The sequence below is a fragment of the Harpia harpyja genome, chromosome 21 (genome assembly GCF_026419915.1).
Source record: "Harpia harpyja isolate bHarHar1 chromosome 21, bHarHar1 primary haplotype, whole genome shotgun sequence".
In the NCBI taxonomy this organism is placed as follows: Eukaryota; Metazoa; Chordata; class Aves; order Accipitriformes; family Accipitridae; genus Harpia; species Harpia harpyja.
Window position 1 is genome coordinate 8,186,305 of NC_068960.1, and position 25,035 is coordinate 8,211,339.

Consider the following 25,035-nt stretch of genomic DNA (forward strand, 5'->3'; position numbering starts at 1 on the left):
TTTGCTGTTATGAAGTATTCTTAGACAGGGGCAGCCTTTATAGTGATAACAGTGGAGAGCGGAAGTAGAGTTTCACCTCCACCCTCTCTTTTAGGAATCAGAAACAAAGTTCCACACAGACAAAATGCATCACAATAAGATATGCGGCGTTATTCATGAACTCTCAATCAATGCAGAAGACTCAGTTTGCAAGATTATTTCACTGAGAAAAATAATGCCGCTGGCAAGACCCACAAACATGAAACACTTCCCTGAACACTCATTTTTCCAAATAAGTTGAACTGCGCCAGCAGAATGACCAAAGCCTTATCTTCTACAGATCTCCACATACTTTATATCCCACTTCTCCTCTTCGTCATTCTCCTTCTTCCTCCTACAATACCATGTTCCCTCTTTTCCTTAATGCTTCTAAGCATTTCCTCCTCTACATCCACTTTGGCGCTGCCAGGTAGCCAAGAGCAGAGCTGGAGGGATGAGTTATCAACACTTATGCCAAAATGCCAGCCAGCTGACCAAGGGCAATGAATTGCTAAGCTCCCACTGCTGTTTATTCCTCCAACAGAGACACTAACTTGGGTTTTGTCCACTACTCAAACATTAAAGTTCACAAAGTATGCAGAACGCTGTATCTTTAAGACCACACTCCTCTGTTGAATTCTATTGAAACTGGTCAAGTTCAGAAGTTATTAAGGAGAGGCTGGAAAATGTAGAACAATTAAGCTAATTTCTTTTGAAAAACAGCCAAAGAAACAGCTTTCCATGTGACCACAAAACTAAATTCCAGAACTAGGAAACATGCTATTTTTTTTGGCAACCTAACAATACCTGTAAGATATCACACTGCCCTATAACTGCTGTTAGCAGAAGGAAAAGAAAGGGGACCACACAGTAAAGATGAAAAGATAGAAGTGAATATTTTACAAAGTACACTTATCTCCAGTTTTGCAATTCTGCCAAAACAGAACGTATCCACCAAACCTAGTTAATTCAGGCAGACCAAAAATGGCTTTCTTCTGCTAGAGGCAAATACTATGAGCTGAATCAAACATATGGTATCAGGTTTTGACAGAACTACTTCCACTCAGGTTAAGAGATTAATAGTTTAAGTTATCTATACAATTGTAGGCACAATTACAAGCCAACACAAATGTTTATCATCAAGTGGTAATTACTTGGAACAAGGATACTTAGAAAGCTAGAAAAGCCACTTGTTCAGTATGCCACCTTATTCAGATGATTTCTTTTTTTTAAAGGAAAAAGAAAAAAGGCAAAACAAAAATCACACCCACTCCCAAAATAATCTTAAGTATGTAATAGTCCAAAACAAATAATAAGCAATATACCTCTTAAATACACAATCTTTTCAGTTTATAGGTACATTTCTAAAAAGTACTACATACGGCTCCTCAAGTCTGTTGTCAAGATGTGCTTAGCAGCAATCAGAAGCTCCTTCCGGAGGTGTGCCGTTTCAGCTGGACAATTGGAGAGCAACTGCAACATTCCTTTTACCATTTGCTGAGAATATTTAGCCACTAATTCCTATAACAAAAAATTACATTAATACAATTATTATGACATTCTATTTTAAAGGCTTGCTTTGCATTTGCAAGATAACATTTAATTTAAATTCATTTATTTCTCTTTAAGTCATCTATTTGTAAAACTAAAATACAACAGCCATTCCATAAATGCCTGGGGCAGGGGGAATAGCAGATTTTCACTTTGCCTTCACATGAGAATACTTCTGAAAGGACAACTAAGTATAGCCCTATCTTCAGATTCACTGCACAAATGCTCTTCTCTCCAATCCCTGATGCACTGCAGTCATGCTACTGGTCACTTGCCTGCCATAAAGTAACTAGAGATCTGTTGCACTAAGAGCAACAATGTAACAATGTAACAAAAATGCAACCTACCTGGTAAATTCTTATGATGTAAGCCAAAAAAGACAATGTTTTAATTTGAGCAGCGATAAAATCAGCATACAATTCCTTGTTATAAAGTTTATGTTGCCTGAAATTAAATTGAACAGTGGTTACGATTTTGTGCCTCCTCTTTAATACCTTCATTCAGAAAATTCACAGAAGTTTCAAATTACATCATCTTGTAGTAAGGTTCTTGCTTCGTAAAGGAGTAAAATCATCATGGGAGAGCTGATTTTTAAAAAGCTCTCTGCCATTCAAATTCCCAGCATCTTATGCTCTAAGCAGAAATGCACAACCCTGAGGCAGTCATACAATTTTCAATTTGCTACAGAAAGCCAAGCCAATACATTAGCATCAAACATTTGGCTCCATTCCCCTAACCAGGGCAATTTTTTTTCTCCAAACAATATTCCCTCCCACAGACTTGTCAGTCTCTCTCAAGCTTCAACCACTTATTTCAGATCTGGGCAGATAGGAAAAGACAGAGATCTTACTCCTGCTGCCCTGCTCAGCACCACTTGCTGCTCCTTAGAAACATCTCTCTCTGAAGCAGGAAAAGCAGCACCCATATCTGCAACATCACAAGGCTTCACCTAAGCTATACCTTGGAAGAGCAAAAATGTGTCACTGGTGGTATGGTAAAGATTAAACAACAGCAAGTGTCCTAGCTAACATGGTCTCCATCACATACTATCTGTGGTAATAAGGATTTCTGTCGGAACTCTATTTAAAAAAAATACATTATCAAATAACAAATTCGGATCTACTGCACAACTATGGATTTTACCAGTGACATATAATAGAAATACTCAGATTTGCCAATTACTTCACCTACAAAACTTTGACAATTTTAAGTCAAATAATCATTGCTACTTTGAAGATTAAAAGCAGTAAGACTAGAAGCAAAAAAATCACAGGATATAAGACAAAAGTATTTTGGGTGACACTGAATAGCAGGTTTAAGTAGTTTATCCCAAATATCATCAAAATACTGTTAAAATGCTCTTACCTTGCTTGAGCAGAAACCTGTATTATAATAGTGTTCATAATCAAGGGCACAAATTCAGCTACTACATTATGAATGTTCAATTTGTAGAGCTTAAAAAAAAATAAAGTATTATTAGAGAATTTACAAGTCACACTCACAGTCAACTTATTTGAGAGCTAATCAGAAAAAGTTAAGAAATCTCAGGAGCTTTAGACCATATTTTAATCTCAAAAATACCTACATTCATTTTTACTAATACGTTTGCCAGCAGAACTTACACAAGCCACTCAGCAATAAAAGGTATTTACATGCAAAATACTGGAATATACTAACCTGATACATAAGAACAACAATAATAGGTAGCTCAGCCAAGACCTTCAGAGATAAAGATCCTCTGGGAATTATAGAATGCTGAAAGAAAGAATACATGTTTTATAAACAGTTTAATTATTAATTCAAAAAAGTATTTGAAATACATTTTTAAAGAAACTGCTCATTTTAATAGCAGTATATTTAGTGATAATAACATTTTAAAAGCACAAAACTATTTGGTATTATATTAAACAAAAATCCTGTAACTACAGCTGCATAGAAAATATCTGAAAAGTTTCCATCAGCTTCTACAAATAAATCTTGATAAGAAAAACAAGCAAAAAGAAAGCCTATTACCTGCCCTTATGATTTGGGGTACTGTGATACAGACAGTCTCATAAAGAGCAGTTAGAATACTCACTGTTCTCGTTTCACTATCTTCTCGCTCAGGATTTACTTTCACCACAATTGTTGTAATCATGCCAACCATTTCAGGAGTAGGAACGGTGTTCTCTGGAATCACCTGAGGATTCTCAAAATACCGATTCTAAAAGCAAAGAGCAGTAGAAAAATATAATAATGCAAGTAATAGTCAAAAGGCCATTTATCTCATTAGAATTCCTCCATACAACTTTTCCCCACAACTTATTGCAGACAGTTTTTTCTTCTCTGCACATGACCTTTACACTGCAGCATCTACTAGGACTATACAGGTATCCTGCAATCTTTCACTCCCCCTACCGCAAGAAGCAGAAAAGCGTCCCCAACCAAGGTGGTTCTTTTGCTAAGCATCCAAACAGATACTCTGTATCAGTGAGGAAGAGGGGGCAATGGCCTCCACATTGCTCGAGCACACTGAAGAGCTCTAACTACTGGAAAGTACATCACTTCACCCTTCCCTCAAAAAAAAACCAAAACAACAACAACAACAAAAAAAACCACAACATCAAAAAAAAACAACCAAAAACCACCACACAAAACATTTGGCTAAATGGACACCACTGCAATCAACTGACTAGTGCTTTATTATATAAGTTTACCTCAGTTTTCTCATACTAGTAATACTGTGCTAGAAAGAGAAGGTTTTCCAATTCAAAATCTAAATTTCTCCATTTTTATACATATTTTTGTTAAATATTTTTATTAAAGTTATATTTACTTTGTATCACTAGATACAAAAGTAATTATGTTAATATCTTTTAGAGTTAAAATTAAGAAGTAAAAACTGGTTTTCCGACTGTAGCAAGTGCAATTTAAGAAATAAAAAGCTTACCACTACTTTTGGAAGTTCCTTGTAAATCTGTTTCACAAAGTCCAAAAAATGATGGATCTAGGAAGGAAGAAGTTGGTTTACGATAAAGAAAACAAACAAACAAAAAAAAAAATCACAATTTTAGAATCTTTGTATTAACTGTACAGTTACATAAAATCTTTAGTCACCACTAGAGTATATTTTTCATGATATTTAAAAAGAATCTGAAAGGATTCTCCTGCTTCCTTCTGTTCTGCCAATATTAATTCAAATTGCACTTGGAAAGAATCCGATTTACCTATCATCTCAACATAGTTCCAATACAGTATCATTAGAAATAATTACTGTAAACCAACTATGTCTTCCCAGGCAAAAACCAAGGAAAGAAAGCAACAGAGTAAAAATGCAAACTTTCAAATACTCCTTCACGAGTCACAGGAGAGAAGCGAGGGGGAGAGGGGTGTTGGGCAGAGGGGAGACAATCATATTCCTTTTCCAGGACTTTCCCTTCACAAACTAAAAAAGCACCAGTTCTCTTTCCCTTCTGTGGAAATTACATTCCTTAGCCTAATCATACTGCCCATAAAAACTTAAAACAAAGACAACTAGGCTTTAACAGTTTGTTTTTCCCAGGGGTGCTAGCACTATGCAATCCTCTTACTTTAAGGTAAAAAAATAATTAAATATATGGTCACCACAACAGGTCAGCCAACATAAAAGGACAGCAGGAAAAGACAAACCAACCAACTCAAACAAAATAACAATTCTGAAGAGTATGGCAGTAAGTTCTATACCATGTAACAAGATTTATGACCTACTTCTTGAGTGATTGCTGGTCGGAACTGTTTGTGCAATTCAATAATTATTCTTAAGCAAATCAGTACATTTTCTTCATTCTCCGTCTGAAAAAAAGGGAATCTTTAGTGAGCCTACTGCTGCATTCTTCAACTACTCCATAAGTACTTCAAAACCCTATAAAATTATACTCATCTCAGCAACCTACGAGTACCCCATTAATATGAATTTGCATGAGCAAGATGCCTTTCCTTTGATATAACTTTTACCTTGCAGCCTTACAGCATGGCTAAAATGAAATTCACCCCTACTGGAACAAAAACCAGAAGTTTCAACCACTCTATACCATCAGAGCTGTTTCTAATGCCCCACAGACAGAAACACACAAGTGTGGCTATTGCACACCGTGACACCTCCACATAGAGCAGGTTATTTTCTGTGAGCTTCAAATGACAATGTTTTCAATTCCACGTAAGAAAAAATGAAGTGTCTAGAATAAGCTATCTGCACTTATATAAGCCAGAAAAGTGTTCATGAATGAAATCTTGCCTAGCATGAGAACAGTTCCTTGCATTTGTAAAATCCAGGTTTCTAAAGGGCAGAAAAGAACATGCAGAAAACCTGTAGATAGTAACATATCACACTGGTGAAGCCTAAATAGAATGCCCTTCCACTCTTGCTCCAGAAGCACAGCTATTTAAAATTCTACCCCCAGCAATTCTTTGAGATGAAGAAAGAAGAGGAAAATCTTTCTGAAAATCTGAAACAGTTTTAAGAGAAAAAAATAAAAAATACCTCTAGAAATCTAAACATCACAGACAGGATATTTTTGGTATGAAGACGAAGATGTTCATTTGTTGGTATTCTGTGAATTATTTCAAGCACTAGCTTTCGGAGTTGCTGGAAAAAAAAAATCACGATAGAACTTTCCAAAAGCCCACAAAAAACAACAACTGGTTGCAACATCTTTTCAGCTTAATACTTCTGCATGCTTAGAAAGAAAAAAAGCCATTTTACTTTGTGTAGACATACACTTATATACAAACACATAATGCTTCCTACTACCCACAAATTTACAGTTGGAAAATGCAAGTTATCAGACTTTTTTTGAAGAACTCAATTTTAAGTATTTAATGACTTTTGCCTTTCATTCCAAGGTAAAGTCAGTAAGTTGTAACATGTGTCGTATTTCAGCGAGAAAGCCAATTGTACTGCACCTAGTTTTTCTTCATTTTTCATAGAAGCCCAGATTTGCAAAATTTGTAAGTAACTTATTTAGAAACTGGACTTTTTCAATATTACTCCAAATGGCAGACCTATTTTGAACAACAAAGTCTATATATTAATTAGTTCATTAGGTTAATCAAGTACTTCACTGAATTAATAGTCTGCTGCACACATTGCAAAAAGGTAAGAGATGCTCCGCACAGTTTACCTGTGCTGGCTTCTCCTGCAGAAACTGAACTTCTCCATCCTGTAGAAAGGTGAGAAACCTAGGGATGATGTGTTCCAGGAATGTAGAATATTGAGGGGATGATGTCACATTCTAATTAAGAACAAAAAACAAAACAAAACAAAAAAAATGGGGAGACAGATATAATAGACATTACACAAATGATATTAAGTTACATGCAAAGCCACTATTAAACATTTTCAGTGACTTTTTAATAGATTCAGTGATTATGCATCTGCTGACACACTACAGAGCACTATTAGTGAAACAAACAAAAGTGAATACGAATTAATCTCTTTCCTCCAATCCGAATGGACTGTAATATGATTTTTTTTCGTATTTTAACACTGTCACCTCACACAGAAAATAAAGTTGGTGTAACATACAGCTATTTTAAATGGGGAAAAAAAAACAACAGCAAAATGCTGCAGACATTCTTGAACAAGAAAGATTGACAAGCACACTCGCATTTCATTGCTCTAGGATTCCCAAGACTTTTCAGCCACTGTTAAACTGAGATTTTAGTTTTTTCTGCAAATACGTGTACATTCATACATCACCCAAACTGAGCATCATTTTCCACTGTTGTGCCGGTTTTAGCTAGGATAGAGTTAATTTTCTTCATAGCTCGTATGGTGCTATGCTTTGGATTTGTGACCAAAACAGCGTTGCTAACACATTGATTTTTAGCTGTTACTGAGCAGCACTTACACAGCTTCAAGGCCTTCTCTGTTTCTCATGCTGCCCCACCAGTGAGTTGGCTGGGGGTGCACAAGAAGTTGGGAGGGGACACAGCTGGGACAGCTGACCCCACCTGACCCAAGGGATATTCCAGACCATATGACATCCCGCTCAGCCTATAAAGCTGGGGGAAGAAGAAGGAAAGGGGGGACATTTGGAGCGATGGCGTTTGTCTTCCCAAGTAACCGTCAAGCGTGATGAAGCCCTGCTTTCCTGGAGATGGCTGAACACCTGCTTGCTGATGGGAAGTGGTAAATGAACTCCTTGTGTTGCTTTGCTTGCGTGCATGGCTTTTGCTTTACCTATTAAACTATCTTTATCCCAACCCACGAGTTTTCTGACTTTTACCCTTCTGATTCTCTCTCCCATCCCACCGGGGGGAGTGAGTGAGCGGCTGTGTGATGCTTAGTTGTCGGCTGGGATTAAACCACAACAATGCAAGACAGGATATTATCAACAGCAGATTAGTCCATGTGTTCTCTTCACCTCAAAGGTCTTCCAAAAAAAGTCTGTATCTTCTCCTCCTCCACCTCCCCCTTTCCAATTTTAAGGTCGGGGAGGTTAGGAGACTTTCATGTCAGGAGAACAGTCCTACTTTGGAGGAAGAAAGGAAGGAAAGTTTCCAACAAGAAATTAAACCAGTATTGGTGCATTCTTGGAAACTGGCTCACAAATCCATTCAAGGAAAAGTATACCTTCACAAACTCAGCTTAAATTCCTGAAAGCACCTTCCCAATACCTTCACTGAACAGCAAAGAGCAGCAAATTTGCGGCATTCCTGCTATCTATGAATTGCTGTTCTGAACCATACAAGAAACCAAAACCCCCACTACTCTAACCAAGTTCAGAATTATGCTGCTGGCACAAAACATCAGAAGCAGCAACAGAGGTTGATTCTGGAAGCTTTTTCTCCTCCAAAACAGAGATTGGAAAGACAACGAATACACTCCTCTCTTCCCATTTGGAATCCAGAATCTCTATGAAGAAATAGAGAAGGAAAAAATTCCCCCACAAACAAATAATTTCTGAGAAAACAAGATTCAAAACTATCAAATGTTCCCATCCAGAAACTGGTTTAGAAGAGCAATATCCTCTGCTAGCCCAGAACACCACCCTAACAACTAGTCCAACAAGTGGCACTGTCAAATGGATAACATTACGGTGAAGTACCTCAGTTTTAAACTTCAAGTCATCCTCCAGAATCATCAATGCACGTTCAGTTTTACCCCTAACTAGAGAGACATCCAGATCAATAATGCAGCCAACAGAATATGAATGCTGTAACTTACAACAAACAGCTAATTTTTGGAAAAAAAATATTTTTTCACTTGAAGTGAAAAATAAAACTTGCTGAACTTTATAGCTATTGGAAGCTGAAGTAGGTGATAGAGTAGATTTAATAAGGAGACTATGGAAACAGAAGACAAAAAGAAACCATCTAGCATAACAACATACAACAATAGCGTCCGCAACCTCCAAAGGAAAAAAAGGGAAATAAAACCATATTAGTGGTTCCTCTTGCTCCCTCAAGTATTTTCCAACAAATAGAACTGTACTTTAGCATAAGTCAATTCATCATCTCTTTATGTAGGATCACACTACAGAACCAAGTGAGGTCCAAGAGAACATTGTTAGAACAAATATTGAACAAGTTCTTCCCTACGGAAGACAAGAGCAAAGAGAATCAACCAAGCTTCAAATTCTAAACAGATCACTAGACTAACCTGTTAAAACTACTCTTTTAGTCAGATAATAAATTGTTTCAGAGATGGCAGATCAGCTTAAACAGATACAAAATGCCACAAGGATATTTTTTGATAGTCACTTATGGTAATATGAAGCTCTGCTCACCCCATGTGCATACAGATGCAGAAGTGTTACAGACATCTACTTATTTGCTTATACACACTAAGCAAGAATTAAGCCTTTTAACTTTTTTTTTTTATAATACAGTTATACCAGCTCTAAATTTATTATTCCACTATGTTAACCTGAACTAAACAAAAAAATTCACTGGACAGGAAATTTCCACCGATAACTCAGAAACAACTAAAATTAGCACAGCTTTCAACATCCAGCACCTGTTGGATGTAACTTTGCATAAAGCTTACTTAAAAATAGCCAAAGACATTAAAGAGGACTAGAATGTGTATTTATGTTTCCGTACCACAGACCAAGCAAGATCACTTCACATAAAGCAGGTAAGGACAGAATATGTTATAGTGGCAGCACTTTTTTTTACATTGCAACACGACTAAAAAAACTAGATACAGAGAGAATTAGTGATTCCAAGATCTTGAACTTATTCTGCAAAATAACAACTTCTCTATAATTTCAGAACAGACACATAATAACTAAGTATTCAACTAAAGTATAATTTCTGCTAACACAGGGTTGGTTAAACTTGTGTCTCACTTTTTTTCTGCTGCTCATCTAAGCTTGATGGTCCACCACTATGCAAAAGATGTCACTGGAGCCATCTCCACTCCTGATGTCAGATTCGGCATCTGACAACTCCTCCCTCACTTCTATACTACAGAACTACTCAGAGGAATCAGAAGGGCCTCTGCTTCATGAGGGCACAAGCATATTTGAACTAAATAAAAGAAAGTTTTAAATACAGAGATTTCATATCATTCAACAACACAGAAGAAAAATCTATTACTTCACCTTTATTTAAATGCTTACTGAATAAAGATTAGAGAATGAAAGAGCTCTCTAAGTCCAAATGTTTTACAACATTCTTCAGTAACCTGGCTAATTCCTAAATACAAACCTGAAATCAATGACTTATAACAATATAAATAATAAGTCACAAGATACTAATATTAATATTTTAACCACATAACATCTGAAATCAAATCAACGTACATTAAGCACAAGGAAGACAGCCATTTCAGAAGGGGTTTTGTTGTGGGCTTTTGTTGTTTGGGTTTGGGTTTTTTTATTATTTATTTACCTCAAAATTCTCACTGACTTCTTGCATCATTTTCAATTTGGTTTCGTCAGCTGAAAATGGAAATTCAAGCAAAAAAATTGAATGTAAAACTACATCATGAAGGAAAATACCAGGCTCGTTGATCAAAGAAGCAATCAGATCTTATCAGTTTAGCTATCACCGCCCAATTATAAGGCACACAATTCTCACAAACAACCGTCACACAACCACACACACACACAGCTTGCTCATTTCGGCTCATGCAAGTATTTCTCATCACTTTGCTTCTTCAAAAATCAAAACTCAAAGTGAATTCAACACACGTTTATCAACAGTCTAAACAATACTGCAGTATTTGTGAAACACTATTGAAGAACTGTAACTTTCAGCAGAAAGAAAAGTATCTTACGTGTATTGACATCTGTAAGAGCAGCCACAAACTGAAGGTATTTTTTCATCAAAGTGGTTTGGTCCACCACCGTAGGCCCTTGTGCTGAAACAAATGCCATCTTGGAGGAGGAAGGATCAGCTTTCAGTACACAAAATCAAGACCAACACACCTACAAAAAAATAAAAGTTATTTTTTAGCTTATACAGGTAGTTAAGAACAGCTATCGCACCACCTACATCCATTCTTTTGCTGTACTGAAGAGGACACATCTTTCCCAAAAACCACAACTGTCACATTTAGTTAGGGTTACAAATACAATGCCTAGTACGTACAGCACTCAGTATCACAGGAACACACTTCCAGATACAAGTGGTTCCTGGGCTCTTCACAGCGTAGACACTCAGGCGTTTTGTTTCTCCCTGAAGCAGCAGCAGGCTCAGGAATGCTGCCGGCACCGCACACCTGCTGTCTTGTCTTCCGACCCGGCCGGATCCCAAACTTACAGCCACCCTTGGACGCACCCCGGCGGGACTCACTCCCAGAGGTGCCAGAAGTTGTCCTGCCGCCACGAGCTGCCTTTCTCGCTTATAAAGAAACCTGAAATCAAATACAGCTTCAAAGACCGGCGACCTCTCGCCTCACCTCGGCGCTTTTCTGTCAGCTCTCCTACACAGCCCGCTTCAGCCGAGCCACCCTTCACGGCACCCGCCGCCCCCAACAGCTGGGGGTGCCCCGCAGACACCCCCACCCGGGCCCCCCCCCCCCGCGGCTGCCCCCGGCCCGGGGCGCTGCCCCCAGGGCCCCGCGTCCCCTTACCTTCCCCGCCGCAGGGCTGGTCGCCACCGGGTCGCTCCCCGCTGCCAGGGCGCCATCACGCCGACCCCATCCCAGCCGAGGCGCCCGCCCTGCGAACACGGGCACCCCGTGAGCGGCCGCGACAACGCCTGCCCCCGTCCCTCCGTCCCTCAGCCCTCCCGGTCCCCAGCCTCGGCCCAAGGCCTCCGAGCGCCGTGCTGGCGGGGCTCCGGCCCCTTCCTCCTCCCCGCGGCGCGCCGGTTCCGCCCCGCAGACTGCGCCGCGCTGGGCCTCGCCTCCCGCCGCTTCGCTTCACCCCGCCCCCGCGCCCAGGCCCGGTCCCCACCGAGGCGCTGCCGCCGCCGCCGCCGCTCCTCACACCGCGGCTGCCCGGGCTCGGCCGGCCTCAGCCCCCCAGCTCCCTCCTTTGTTGCTCCCGGAGGCCGGCGGCAGCGCATGGGCGCAACGGAAGCGCCCGAGCCCAGTTCCGGCCGCCTCCTCACGCTCCCCGCCTCCCGCGCATCTCCCCGGGCGGAGGCGGGCGCTGAGGCCCACGGCGCCGCCCGGTCCCCTCACCGCGCCCCGGCGCGGGGGGACCCGCAACCCTCGGCCACCCCCTGCCCTGCCCCGTCCCGTCCGGTCCTGCCCCGCCGGGGCGGTTTCGCCCCAGCTGGGAAGGGCGTTTGGCAGCTCCCGCCGCCGCCGCCGGGCCGCGCTGCCTGTGCCGAGGCCGCCCGGCCCCGTCCCTCCCCTCCGCCCCGAGGTCTCCGCTAACGCAGCGGCCGCCGGGCGCGACGCCGGTAACAGCGGGCGAGGAGTTACCCCGGGCAGACGCGGCCGCTGTCGGTCCCCCCCGCAGGCCCGGGCCCCTCCCGCCGAGGACCCGCCCCGCCGCTGCAGCGGCGCCCGGGGGAGCGGCGGCAGAAGCGGCCCCGCCGCACCGGGGAACCGGGAGCAGAGGCGGTAGAAGGGGGCTGATCCGTACAAGAACAATAAAATAATTGCAGCCAGGAGTAAGAAAGGGCTTCGAATAAGTATCAAAACAAACAAACAACAACAAAAAAAACCCTGCACTGCGTTTGTGAGGGCCGCCGCTCTTCTGGCTCTCTCCAGAAGCTCCCATGGCACGCTTCGCGTGAGAGACTCCTCACGGCGAGCCGCCCGCCCGGACGCTGAGCGACCGCAGCCAAACTGCCCGTGGCTGGGGCGTCCTCACACCACCAGAGCCTGAAAAATACTTCATGTTCGTCGTGTCAGCCACCAAACCAAAACACAGACTCCTTCCCAAACGCTCACCCATTCAGAGCTGTGCCCAGTCTCTCCGCAGATGGGCAGCATTTGTGCTTTTTTTTTTTTTTTTTTAAATCTCCGGCGGTTTTGCAGCAGCCCGTTACGTTAGCAACACAACCCCGCAGGAACTTCCCCCGGGAGAGGCTGGTTGGGCGCCGCCGCGGGGGAGCGTCCCGGGGGCGCGGACAGAGGTGCCGCAGTACCGCGGGCGGCCTCGGGGGCAGCGCCCGGCCTCAGCGCGGCGACTCCCGGCCCCGGTTTCGGTCCCCGTCCCGTCCCGGCGGTGCCTGCCCATGGCCCCCGCCGCCCCGAGCGTGCTGCTGCTGACCTGCCTGGTGCTGCTGCTCGGCCGCGCCTCCCCGGCGGCAGGTAAGGGGCCGCCGGTCTGCGCTGTCATCGCCGCCGGGAAGCGGCTCCCGGGCTGCGGGCGAGGGGGGTGAGGGCAGCCGCGGCGGCGGGGCGGGGGGCAGACCTCAAGCGTGAGCTGCTTTACTTGTGGGGTGGTGGTTCTCTTCCCGGGGTTGCTAGCCGTGACGGGGGATGGAGGCAGCTCCGGGCACCCTCTCCCCTCCCCAGACTTTATTCTCAGGTGCTCCGACCCCGGTGCGCGCAGCAAAGCTGGGGCATCCCGGGGAGCCGGGCTTCTGCTTTGCACTTCCTAACCCAAAAGCTGCACTTCTGCTTCCTCCGCTGACCCAGCGCCGTGGGTCACAAGGCACCCGGGCAGCCTCTATCTCTTGCTCTGGCAGCCTCGCTGTGCTGCATTCTGCAGAGGTCGGAAAGGTAGAAGAAATCCTTGAATTGGATGAAATATCTTGCTCCGCCGGTGACTCACTGGGTGACCTTGGGTTAGCCGCTTAATCTCCAACTGATGCAGCTATTGGGCTTCAGTATAGCCCTGGTTTGTAAAGCACCGTGATAACCTCCAAGGAGAAGTGCTAGATAAGCATGAGGTAGCTGGCTGTATTTTTCCTAAGTTCTGCTGAAACAGAGCAGAGGGTAGCCTGAATCTTCTAGAGACCTGAAACCTCTCTGTGCCAGATTTCATCACATCATAAGCATTTCTCTATTAACTCAAAAATCTGAACTTGGGGCCATTCCTTGTGTTGTGAAATGGGAAGAGTGGAGTTCTTGCTCAGGCAGTAATGTTACAGTTATTTCTCACAATCCTTTTGCATCCGGATTTGCTCAGCACCCGCAATCTGTGAAATAAAATGCAGGCACTAAGTAGATGCTTTGGGTTCTCCTTCCACCCCATCCCAAGCTGATAGGTGCAGGAAAGGCAGCACAGCACTTAGCTGACCCCAGTGCTGCCTCCGCATTACAGGTCATAGATGAGTGAGAAATGCAACTTCTGAAGTTCAAAGATTCAGGTCCCTGTTAGCAATCTGGCAGCTGCTGAAATAGAGGAGAAGCAAAGTCATCAGCATGAGAACCCCCACAGCCCTGCTGCTCTGCCTAGCATTGCCCCCTTGCTCGCTGCTGAGAGGATGGCCAGGCAGAGCACTGATGCAGGGAGGAAACATGCTCCATGTTGGAGGCAAACAACCAGATCCTGTTCCCAGCTCTACCCCAGTTCACAACTTTCAGTGGCTGTTGCCTTTCCTTTTGTTTGGGGGTTGTTTTGTTTGTTTGTTTTTAAGACTTGCAGGTCATTTAATCTTGTTGCACTGCTATTTTTTGGAAAAATTGAATGTATCCTTTCCATAAAACCCAACCTCACTCATGCTCTGCCCATTGCAGTAGTTTTAAGAGCTGAAGTAAGTAGCTTGTGTAAACGTGGCAGAGAAGGTAATGATGAGTGTTCCACAGCAGCAGGGATGGTTCAGTATCACAGGTCCTGCACTTCTCGTGCCTTGCCGTTTCATAGAATCATAGAATGGTTTGGGTTGGAAGGGACCTTTAAAGGTCATCTCGTCCACCCCCCCCTGCAATAAGCAGGGGCATCTTTAACTCGATCAAGTTGCTCAGAGCCCCATCCAACCTGACCTTGAATGTTTCCAGGGATGGGGCATCTACCATTTCTCTGGGCAACCTGTTCCAGTGTTTCACCATCCTCATCATAAAAAAATCACCTCCCTCTGCCTGCTGGCCACACTTCTTTTGATGCAGCCCAGATTACAGTTGGCTTCCTGGACTGAGAGCACACCTTGTCAGCTCACATCCAGCTTTTCATCCACCAGTACCCCCAAGTCTTTCTCTGCAGGGCTGCTCTCAATGCCTTCATCCCCCAGCCAGTATTGATACCAGAGGTTGCCCCTACCCAGGTACAGGACCTTGCACTTGGCCTTGTTGAACCTTATGAGGTTCACATGAGCCCACTTCTCAAGCTTGTCCAGCTTCTTCTGGATGGCAGCTGATCTGTCACTAGGGTATGGTACAAGTTTAATTTACATTGGGATTTTTGGTCCTTTCCTAGAAAAGGAAGTCAGTGGTGGACCATAGAGAAGAAGAAGCTGGTACTGATGGGCTTTTGTTCAGTTAGAGGAAGGTGGGGGAGACTTTTGGGTGAACAGAGCTGACAAGGAATCTATTGGATGAAATCCTACCTGAGTTTGAAAGTTCAATTTTTTAGGAGAGAGATTTAAGCTGAGCTTGACTTTCTTCCAGTAGCTGGAAGTTTAGTGACCATGTTAGATCATTAGTGACACTGAACCTACAGCCAGTGCCCAGCTCTGCCTATAAAACCTCATCAAATTTTTTGTGATGTTCTAGTCTGAAGCTCTCTTCTACTATTAACATTTCTAGGACCCAGTCTAACATGTTGTTTAATGCTACTTGTTTGAACTCATATATACATGCAACAGTTTCTATTCGAGGTTTTAAAATGGTTAAAAATAAGGTGGTAAAGTGTTTGCTGGGATGAGTGTCATTGTGGGTCACATAACTACAGCTGACTAGTTAAAATATGTAAATAAATAAACAAAAATGTAATACAACAAGGTTTGGGTTGTTTTTTTTTTTCTTCTGATTTCCACAGAAGAGTATGGTCTGGAAATAACCAACAATGGTCCCATCACAACGGGAGCTCAAGCTACTATTCATGCCAGTCTAAGCATGAAGAATGACAGCGTCGCATCAAACTTGTATCACTTTAACTGGATTTATGCTCCTCTGATTCTGATAGAGAAATCTGAGCAGCAGTTTAGCTCCGTAATTAATGTGACCGGTGAATTCCCTGGGACTTTTCCTGTATCTGTCTGGGTGACCCATAGAAACTGTTGGTTATGTCGGCCAGTTGCTAGAAATGTCACCGTGCTTCAGATTACAGGTAAAATGGCTTTACAACCTCCATGCCTTCAGGAATTCAGTATACATCAGGATGCTCGCTGCCTCTGCTAGCATCAGAAAAATGAAAGCCGGGCGTAAATACGGCTTCTGCCAACAAAGTTTGATTGGTGTAGCCCTTTGATTGAAGGTGGGTCTGGATGGCATTGTACTAACTGGGCCACGCCGTAATCTACCTACATCCAGGAAGCAAGTGTGATCCTGCCTCTATCACTTAGAGAAACTGAACTAGAAACCGGATGCTTCAGTAGCTGCAGTTCACACGTCAGCATTGTTCGGTGATGTCCAGAGTCCTAAAACATTGCTTCCTGTACTGCTTCCCAGCATTTCTAGTCCTAAAGTTAGGATGACCAGCAGCAGTGACAATCTACTGATTTTCCCTGTTGCATGACACAGCAAAAACTTAGGCCATCAGCACAACAGAGCCATTACATTTTCTTTTAAAGTTCTGACCGAGTTAACTGAAATTAAATGCGAATTCATGGCTGCATTTCCAAATATTGCTAAGTGCAATTTCAGCTTACTGGGAATATTCATAACCATAAATATGCATTTTTTGACAAATTGACCAATGATGCGGTATGGTTAACCTAACCTCTGATACAGGGGTTGACATGAAATACCACTTGACAGCTTCCCACAATCCCTTATTTCAGAGACTAGTAATCACGTCCTTCCAACCCCATGTCCCAGTGCTCTACTTATACACTCCAAAATAGACCCAGCTCCCAGCCGAAGTTAAGGACATGCATGAGGACAAAAGAGCTAACCATAGGGCATAGCTGACATTTTGAGGAACAGCTATTGAGATTTTTCTTTGAGAAACACCAAGCTTATTAGATAAGTCTTTATAAAAGTATACGTGAGATCTTTTCTCTGCTGCCTTGCTGAATATATATTTATTCCTTTTTCACTTTGCACTGTCTTATGTTCTCATGCCACAAGCAAAAGGGATAGAAGCTTTCTATAGCTGTAAAAGGTAAGATCCCACTGTACCTTTGTGCCTTCCCCAAGCAAGAGCACCTACCTAAAGGTAGTTGCCAATAACTCATATAAACTACAACTCCAGTTAGTTCTACATTACCAGCCCCATTCTGAAGCAGTAACAGGGTAAGAGTCTGTTACTGGTAATTAATACACTATTAATTTTATAATGCACTGATAAGTGTATCATCATAATACCTCTTCATTCATAGGTTAGAGAGGTTTTTTTATATCAGCCTTTGCTAGTCCTTGTAAACAAACTCAAGCATAGGATCTCTCGCAGACATCAAAATCAAAATTTCACCCTTTATGTATTCACAATACATAGCATATCTGTTATTCACAGTAGTCAAATTTTAATTTCTGTGGAAGTAGCTAAAACTAAAAAATAAAAACCAGAAACATAAAAAACCCATAAAACAAACAAACAAAACCCACCACCCCAAACATTAAGGGCGTGTATACTGGTTTAATTCTCAATCCTTTGATCTAGATACTTGATGTTAATCCCAGTTCTTTTTAAATCAATAGTAAAAATTGATACTGACTTCAATCAGTCCAGGATTATTTCTCTTAGTTCTATTAGAAGCTTTATCATGACCTATTGTATAGCACTAAATAAGTAGTTTAATCTCTCTGCCTCACTAACACGTGTAACAACACTGAGTAATAGATATAAAATACACTTAACCGCTTGGACTAGGACACAGACAGACTTATGCAGTACATTTTAAATAATGTTTTGATACTCACACAGAGCATGCTATGAAAGTGATATATGCTGTCATTCTTTTTCCACCGTATTATTCTGCAGAATTTATCACAGGGAATCTTACCATTGCCCAGATAGAAGACAATAGACTTATCACTCATGGTTCTAGTTCCTCCATGGGTGCCGTGACCCGGATTTCTTTCTGCCTTCATGACCCAAGTCATTACTTCAAGTCAGCATCATTTGTCTACAACTGGGATTTTGGAGATGGGTAGGTGTGGTTACTTCATTTGCTTCAATGAGTATTCAAGATGGCTCTGATTCAGATGCTTATCTAGAGAAAAATCCTGATTAAATCATAGGACAAAGCATACACCTTTGTCAGTTGGTACATTCTCAGCATATAAACCAGGTGAATTACAAAAACTTTGGCACAGAAATCACTGCATACTCACAAAAAAGTAATGTTTTAAAGACCTAAGTTCCTTGTTCAAATATATGCTTAGGTGTATTACTATGTGTGCAATGAGCTGAACTGAATGAACTGGAAAAAGTAACTTATTGTAAATTGTTCTTCTAAAACATCATTACCCCTGCCAATCTCCATTAGCAGTTTGTTATTGTTGAATATGTGAATAATTTGTGCGCTTAAGGAGAATGGAAGCAGTATACTTGTGGTTGGGCAATAAGTAGCTATTACTATGACCAGCTACCCATAAATATACCACAGCTTGGGTGAGGAGCTTTTGAAAGTGGATAGGTCTCTCAAATAATATGGAGGTGCATATTAACACACACCTAATGCTTACCCAATAGCAAAAAGCAGGGGGGGAACATAGCTCATAACCATCAAAAATAAAACCATGGGTAGTATCTAGCCCTTAAGCCACTCTGCAGTAGGGAGGAAAAAAGACATTCAGTTATTTTCCTTCTCTGAGGACAAATATATGTCCAATACAAATAAGCATATGCAATAGAAATTTAAGTTTTAGTCTTTGAATACTATATTTTTTCTTTCTTTCTTTCTCTTTCTTTCTTTCTTCTCCTCCTCTGGACCTTAGTGCTTCAGTTAACTTATAGTCCATCTGCTATAAAGGTAGTTTTCATAATTTACTGACTATTCCTGTTCCATTTTGTGAGTTCTTTTAGCATTATCTTTAGTTTCTTTGATTAAAAATGCATAAATATACTCTGGGTCTTATACTGATTGTAGTTTATTGGTAATGCCACAGACATTAATCCTCATTGATATGGACATAAAGTAGAATCACAGCCAACTGTAGCATTGTCTATAAAGAAAATATTCAAGCTTGCTCCTTCTTAAATCAGAAATATGCAAGGACTTGGTAAAAGGCAATTTTGATTCTAAATCTTTTCATGTTACACACAGAGTTTATCAGATTACCAAGGAACCCTTTGTCTACTATAACTGCTCTACCATGGGGAATCGCACAGTGCATCTGAAAGTCATAGCTGAATGGGAGCAAATTGGAAGCATCATACATGAAAGAGAAATGGTGCAGAAAACTGGTGATTTTACCACTGCTCTGGAGCTGTTAGGTAATTATAAAACATTTTGCATACTCAAAACAGAACTTGCTATATAGATGTACAGATACAATCTAGCTTTAATGTGACAATGCAACTTCAGCACTGTTTCACATGCAAGAACTGGTCAACATTATTCAAGGAAGAGTTTCCATTGCGCTGTTCTACTGCAGAAAAAATAGGGGGAAATATATAAAATCTTCTGTTTCTTTTTCATTTATCAAAAGTTTTGCTGTCTTTTGTCAGTCTCACATACACTTAAAACCTACCGTAAAATGTTTACCATAACTTAGGGAGGATTTGTCTGAGTTACATCAGCTATCCCTAAAAAATAAATTAGTTAAAATAAGCATTAGGAAAGTCTCATTGATTTGATCAGCTTCAGGAGTAAACAAACACAGAGGTAAAAGTGTGAAGGATTAATAAAGTAGTTGATTACATATTAAAAAGAAATCACAAAACATTCAGAAAATTTACAACTCTATTGGTAGGTTTCCTTTCTGGGTATGAGGCAAGTGTTATTATTTGTGTGACTGATGGAGCTAAAAATCTGTGAAGTCTATGAAAACAAACCTTCACTGGAAAAGCAGTGAATTTCAAGTTTACAGGTGGGGTATGATATGCTTTTTTTTTCTTCCTCTCAGATGCTGTTAAAAGCATTCACGTAGTGGGCTCCAGAGAGACTCACGTAATGGAAAACTTGAGTTTATCTCTTCATATCAATGGCACGTAAGTAGCAAACACAACTTTTTTTCCCCAAAATGCATTGTCTATTTAAGTGTTTTTCCCCCGTTTCCTTAAAATAGTCAGTTGCGGCCCACAGAACTGTTTGTTAAAACAAAAAAGAAATTTCCTTTGAACAAAATGCTGTTGACTATTGCATTTTCCTGACTTGAAATACCATGAACTCTAAGAGCCTGAAAGAGCCTGCATCTTTACAGAAAAGTAGAATCCTCCTATATAAAGCAAATGTTATTTTTATATCTTTGTGAAGAGAATGTTAAAAGAGAACTAGCCAGAGAAAGATAGTGGGAAAAATTACATTTTAAAACTTCCTTTTGAATTTTTCTCCTTGACCAATTTCCCCACCATTAAATTAAACTGTATTCAGAGTCCTGTTGCATAGCAGTGATCCTTGGCTGGCACATGGGACTAATGGGTTTGGGGAATAATTTTGGCAAAGTTAAGATTGCCATAAGATGAATAAAACAGAGAGGCTCCATGCAGTGAGGATTATAGGAATATAGGAGAGTCACAAGCACCTCGATCCTAGCACAAGCTACAGTATTTAGAACACATCAGAGTTTTTTTTGTATGGCAGAAGCATTTTAAATACCATTGAAACACTCAGGAAAGCTCCTTCACCATAAAAATTCCATGACCACAGAAGTCATTTATTCTCCAGAAGAGTGACGCTTTCACGTTCTGCTACTGGGAGCTGTTTAGGCTAACGCTGGATTTTAAAAAAAAAAAAAAAAAAAAAAAAAAAGAGTAGGGCTGTTAATAGGGAAGTAGGATGGAGTGAGCAGCACCCAGCACAGTTGTTTGCCAAAAGCATAAATAGTCCCAATAGACAAAGCAGCATAGTTTGCATTCAGAAATTGAATGGCGCATTGGCAGGAGTGGAAACTGGAGATGGCACACCAGTAAATATGAACAGCCAAAACCCATTACAGGCAAACCTGAGATCCCTAAAAGCAGGCTTGGTTTTAGAATGGACAATGTTTGCCAGACCTAACCTCCTAGCCACAGGGCTGGGACTGATGCAATGGGAGTTTGTGATAGAGAAGCAATGACAAAGGCTTGAGAGATGGGTTATCAAAAACGAAGCTGGAAAATGAGCTAAACATATAAACATGATGCTTTCTTTAGCAGAGAATGTCCTAGAGAGATAAGGAACAAAATACTAGTAAGATGGGGTAAAGAAAAGCGCTCTCTGTTGTCAGAATCAAAGTCCGTAGTGCCTAAGGTGAGTCCAAGCAGAATTAGTTGGAACAACAGTCCGAAAATGTAAATAAAAGGCATCAGCTAGACATAGTGAGAAGACACATGGCCATAAAGTGGATTGCACCTAGATTGCCTGACAGCAAATGAAAACCTTTTTGTTATTGTAAGGGAGTATTGTGATCCTTGCAATTTATTTACCTTTTCTAGCTATTAGTCCATTGTACAGAGCTCATCTTACATGCTTTCCATTTGGTTGTGGGGGTTTTTTAATCAGAAAAGTCTTGGGTGTGCTTCAGTAGCACAGACAGTGATTTCTTCTGTGTGAGAAGAACAAAGAAAAAACAACTTATACTCTCTTGGAAGTGCAGGAAAAAAAGATTCCTTTTACCTTTATTGGAGAAGGACTATGGGGTTTCCTACATACAATGGCCTGCCTATGACCCACGCAGGTGTTTAGCTCTCAGCTGAAAGGCTTGCTTTTATAGAAGCATCACAAAGAACTTTTTCATTTGACAAATGCTATAAACCAAACAATTGTGCGGTTAATTACTTCTCTATTTGTATTTAGATTAACTTCATTATTTTCAAAACTATTACGCTATTTTAACCAAGTGATTCATCAGCTCTTAGCTAAAATTTTTGCAAAAAGTTTTCACTTTTTTTTTTTTTTTTTTTTTTCTTTTTGCTCTTGTCATTTCAGCCCACCACTAGCGTTATGCTGGCTTATAAAGTCCGAGTGCATTCCACTTGAAGGTGAAAAATGCCATCTGGTGGTGATTAATGGCTCCTGCTACAATCTCAGCCATACCTTCAGTGATGCTGGACAGTATTGCCTCAGTGTCAGAGTGGAGAACGGTGTGACGATGCTGCAGACGTACCACGAAATAAAAGTGTGGCCAACAGGTGAGGAGCAGCTAGTCTGAGCAGCACGGAGATTCCCACCTGTCAGGGAACCAACAGTCTCAAACATGTCAGGGACAATTATGGATTAACCAGCCTGCAGATGAGGTTTCTGGAAACTGGTATAGATCCCTAAAAGCATAGGAAGGAGGAAGAGAAAGGAGAGCCTATAATGCGCCTACTCTAATTGCTCTGATCTTCTTGCATCCTGCTGAACCCTTAGGTCTCAAGAGTGTCTTGAAGTTAATGAGTTTCCTGAGAAGGCTGAGTTACTTAAGTTACATATTTTTCAGTTTAAATAATCTGGCTCTTGTAGTTAGAGAGGATAACTAGGAAAACATATATGTCTGTAACATTCCCTTAATTAAGCCGTCTCAATTCTTCTTTTTGTTTAGTTATAGCGTTTTTTTACGGGAAGATTTTTCTAGGCCTCCATTTCATTACAGGTTTCTGTCCCTCAGCCAGCAATCCCTGCTGGCTCCCCCATGCTTGCTCACACATACCCCTTTTGGGTCCCTGAATCATCTGAGAAAGTGTTTAGGTGGCCAAGTGAAGAGGACCTGACCAGAGGACAGCCTGGCTGTGATACAGAACGGTTATACCATCTCACTGTGGGCCAGCACTTGTATACAGACAGGGCAGCTCACTCCAGAAGGCAGTGTGAGTGGTGTGCACTCAGGGCTAAGTGTGCAAATCCTCTTTGCTGGAGACTGCTAGCTGTTGTGAAGATGAGGTTCCTTCCTATCCTCTTGGGGTACCACAGAGGTACAAACACTCTGGTGAGTTAGGGCTAACATATGTAACCAGGTGGGGTTTTTTAAGCTGTTCAAGGGAAAAGAGGGGTAAAAAGGGAAAGACCCTTACAACCTCACAACCCCACATTCCCACTTCTGAGATTTCAGACAGACCTGAAGTGATCTGGGCTGAAAAATTTATCCCTTGTTACACACATGTCCTTTGTTCTAAAAATACAAAAACTTCTTCTAAAACGTTATTTCCTTCTCACTGTTGCACCTTCTCAGTGTATTGTACCACTCCACGAATGTGCCCTTGTGCTTTTTCCTAGGGATCCACCCGGCTTTCTTTGTCCTGCTCTGCATCGCTCTGGTTTCAGTGATGCTAGGACTGGTGCTGTACACGACCTTTCGAAGTAACACACAACAAAAAGATCTCGTGGAGGTATTCAGTTGCTCGTACTTTGAGCTGAGATAGCAATGAGATACCTTTCAGCCATCTCCCTTCTTTAATCCCCAAACAGGGCAGGAGGGAGTATTTCCCTGGTATGTTTGATCCGTTCCATGAAAAAATCTGAACAGTGTAGGCAAACAACACTTTAAGCAACAGGCATGCTTCTGGCTTGTTGTGGAGAACTATAACAAATTCAAGTTGCCAGGGCTATCATGGGTGGTTTGTTAATATTCCCAAGCAGATGCTTGCATTGAAATACCCCTTCCAGACGATCTACCTCACAGTGGTTACACGAAGGAAAGCAGTGGGGTAGTGAGAGAGGATATAGGATAGTAAAAAAGGGTCGGTATGTTACCTAAAGCTGCACTAAATTGTCACCTGACTCTAGTATGTGACCTTTATCTCCCCAGCTCCCTTCCACCTCTGGTGTAGCTTTCACTTGCTACGTTATTGTATTTGTAATAAGCATGAGCTCCTAAATCAAAAGTAGCTTTCATGGCCCTTTGGAAAGTACCTAATACACTTTACATCATGCCATAATATGAATAATGTACCTCTAGAGAGACTGCCTATGAGCTATGAGCCAGGAGGACCCGAATTAAAAATGATCTCTCTGATGTTCCTTTTCCAGGTAGCTGACTTCGACTTTTCTCCACTGTCTGATAAAAAACTGTCTTCTCATTCGGAGTCAGGCTGTGGCCAAATATGTTGCAGATCATGTTTTCTTCGGTCATCTCAAGAAGCTGCCAGGGAGAGTCATGAACTTCTACGTTCTTTTTATAAGCCAGTCAAAATGTACACAGTGTGAAGAACACAATTGCACTTTGGTTACACTAACTGCTGAGTTTTAACTTTCTCACTTAAGATGAGTTAAAAGCCCAGTGCTGCATGAATGGTTTGGTTTTGCCAATGCAATGAGATTAACCACTTTAAGTCCAGCACTTGATCGTTTCATTCTTTGAACTAAAAAAGAGCAAGCCCTGAAACACAGTAAAAGTAGCTTTGTATTTTTAAATTATATGGGTGTATACACTTACAGTTGTAAATGCAGCATTTTATTCTTATGAAAGATTGTTTTATGTGCAGGTTTGCTAAACTCACTACCTCTTGTAATTTCTCTGTTCCTTCTGCTGTTTCAAATAAGAAAATGCTTAAGACAAACATACCTCTCTTTCCTATGTTACAACAATATTACTGGAAACGGAAGTCACCCAAAATGCTGTTGAATGTGTATTTGTTCTAAAAAGGAACTGACTTGTCCAGGTTGAGAATGGCCTAGGTGCTTCCAATGAACCAGACTACCTAATTGTGTTGTCTTTTTCACTCCTGTCTTAAAAGAGCCCCTTTTTAAGCTAATGGGCTTCTGTGGGACTGTAGTGGCTGGTGACCTGCTCGTGGAGAGCGAGCTGCTAGCAGTATTTTGGCGGGATTGCAGCACATGCTGTAGAAGACTACACATTTCCAACACTTTGTGAAGTAGTACACCACTCTAATCTGTATAAGTAGGTGGGTTTTTTTTTTCAGCCTGTTCATTCTTCTTATCTTTCTCATATTACTACCCGGCTAGTCACCAAAGCTCCTCTTCCAA

At 41.7% G+C, this 25,035-nt stretch overlaps 2 protein-coding genes and 1 non-coding gene across 9 annotated transcripts in view; 1 reads left to right on the plus strand and 2 right to left on the minus strand.

Annotated features, from left to right (window-relative positions):
• TRRAP (transformation/transcription domain associated protein) overlaps positions 1-12,430 on the minus strand; it is a 103,056-nt gene extending 90,626 nt beyond the window's left edge. For 3 of the 7 annotated variants that reach the window (XM_052772474.1, XM_052772472.1, XM_052772473.1), the window contains exons 1-13: positions 11,937-12,081; positions 11,612-11,700; positions 10,814-10,964; positions 10,426-10,475; positions 6,708-6,818; positions 6,068-6,172; positions 5,296-5,379; positions 4,499-4,555; positions 3,647-3,772; positions 3,247-3,324; positions 2,935-3,023; positions 1,917-2,013; positions 1,401-1,539 (exon numbers count right to left, since the gene is read on the minus strand). In XM_052772474.1, coding sequence (XP_052628434.1) covers positions 1,401-1,539; positions 1,917-2,013; positions 2,935-3,023; positions 3,247-3,324; positions 3,647-3,772; positions 4,499-4,555; positions 5,296-5,379; positions 6,068-6,172; positions 6,708-6,818; positions 10,426-10,475; positions 10,814-10,913 — 1,036 coding nt within the window. In that variant the 5' untranslated portion in view covers positions 10,914-10,964; positions 11,612-11,700; positions 11,937-12,081. Of the gene's footprint in view, positions 1-1,400; positions 1,540-1,916; positions 2,014-2,934; positions 3,024-3,246; positions 3,325-3,646; positions 3,773-4,498; positions 4,556-5,295; positions 5,380-6,067; positions 6,173-6,707; positions 6,819-10,425; positions 10,476-10,813; positions 10,965-11,611; positions 11,701-11,936; positions 12,083-12,412 lie in introns of those variants that run through there. The other 4 variants (XM_052772471.1, XM_052772469.1, XM_052772470.1 and 1 more) reach the window with 3 other exon arrangements.
• Positions 10,553-10,695, minus strand: LOC128135053 (small nucleolar RNA ZL1). Its single transcript, XR_008232918.1, has one exon. It is a non-coding gene; the product is annotated as a small nucleolar RNA ZL1 (small nucleolar RNA).
• Positions 12,431-12,999: 569 nt separating the features above from the next.
• TMEM130 (transmembrane protein 130) lies at positions 13,000-24,753 on the plus strand. Its single transcript, XM_052773400.1, has 8 exons — positions 13,000-13,249; positions 15,861-16,151; positions 17,967-18,135; positions 19,255-19,424; positions 20,057-20,141; positions 22,060-22,262; positions 23,326-23,438; positions 24,079-24,753. Exons 1-8 carry the CDS (start codon positions 13,174-13,176, stop codon positions 24,253-24,255), a joined length of 1,284 nt encoding a protein of 427 aa, XP_052629360.1. The 5' UTR covers positions 13,000-13,173; the 3' UTR covers positions 24,256-24,753.
• Positions 24,754-25,035: the final 282 nt, after the last annotated feature.

Excerpts from the sequence above, each read along its gene's own strand:
- TMEM130 (XM_052773400.1), top strand. The coding sequence starts at position 13,174 with ATGGCCCCCGCCGCCCCGAGCGTGCTGCTGCTGACCTGCCTGGTGCTG. Across the intron at positions 18,136-19,254 it reads AACTGGGATTTTGGAGATGG|AGTTTATCAGATTACCAAGG; the intron begins GTAGGTGTGGTT and ends TGTTACACACAG. Across the intron at positions 22,263-23,325 it reads AATAAAAGTGTGGCCAACAG|GGATCCACCCGGCTTTCTTT; the intron begins GTGAGGAGCAGC and ends GCTTTTTCCTAG.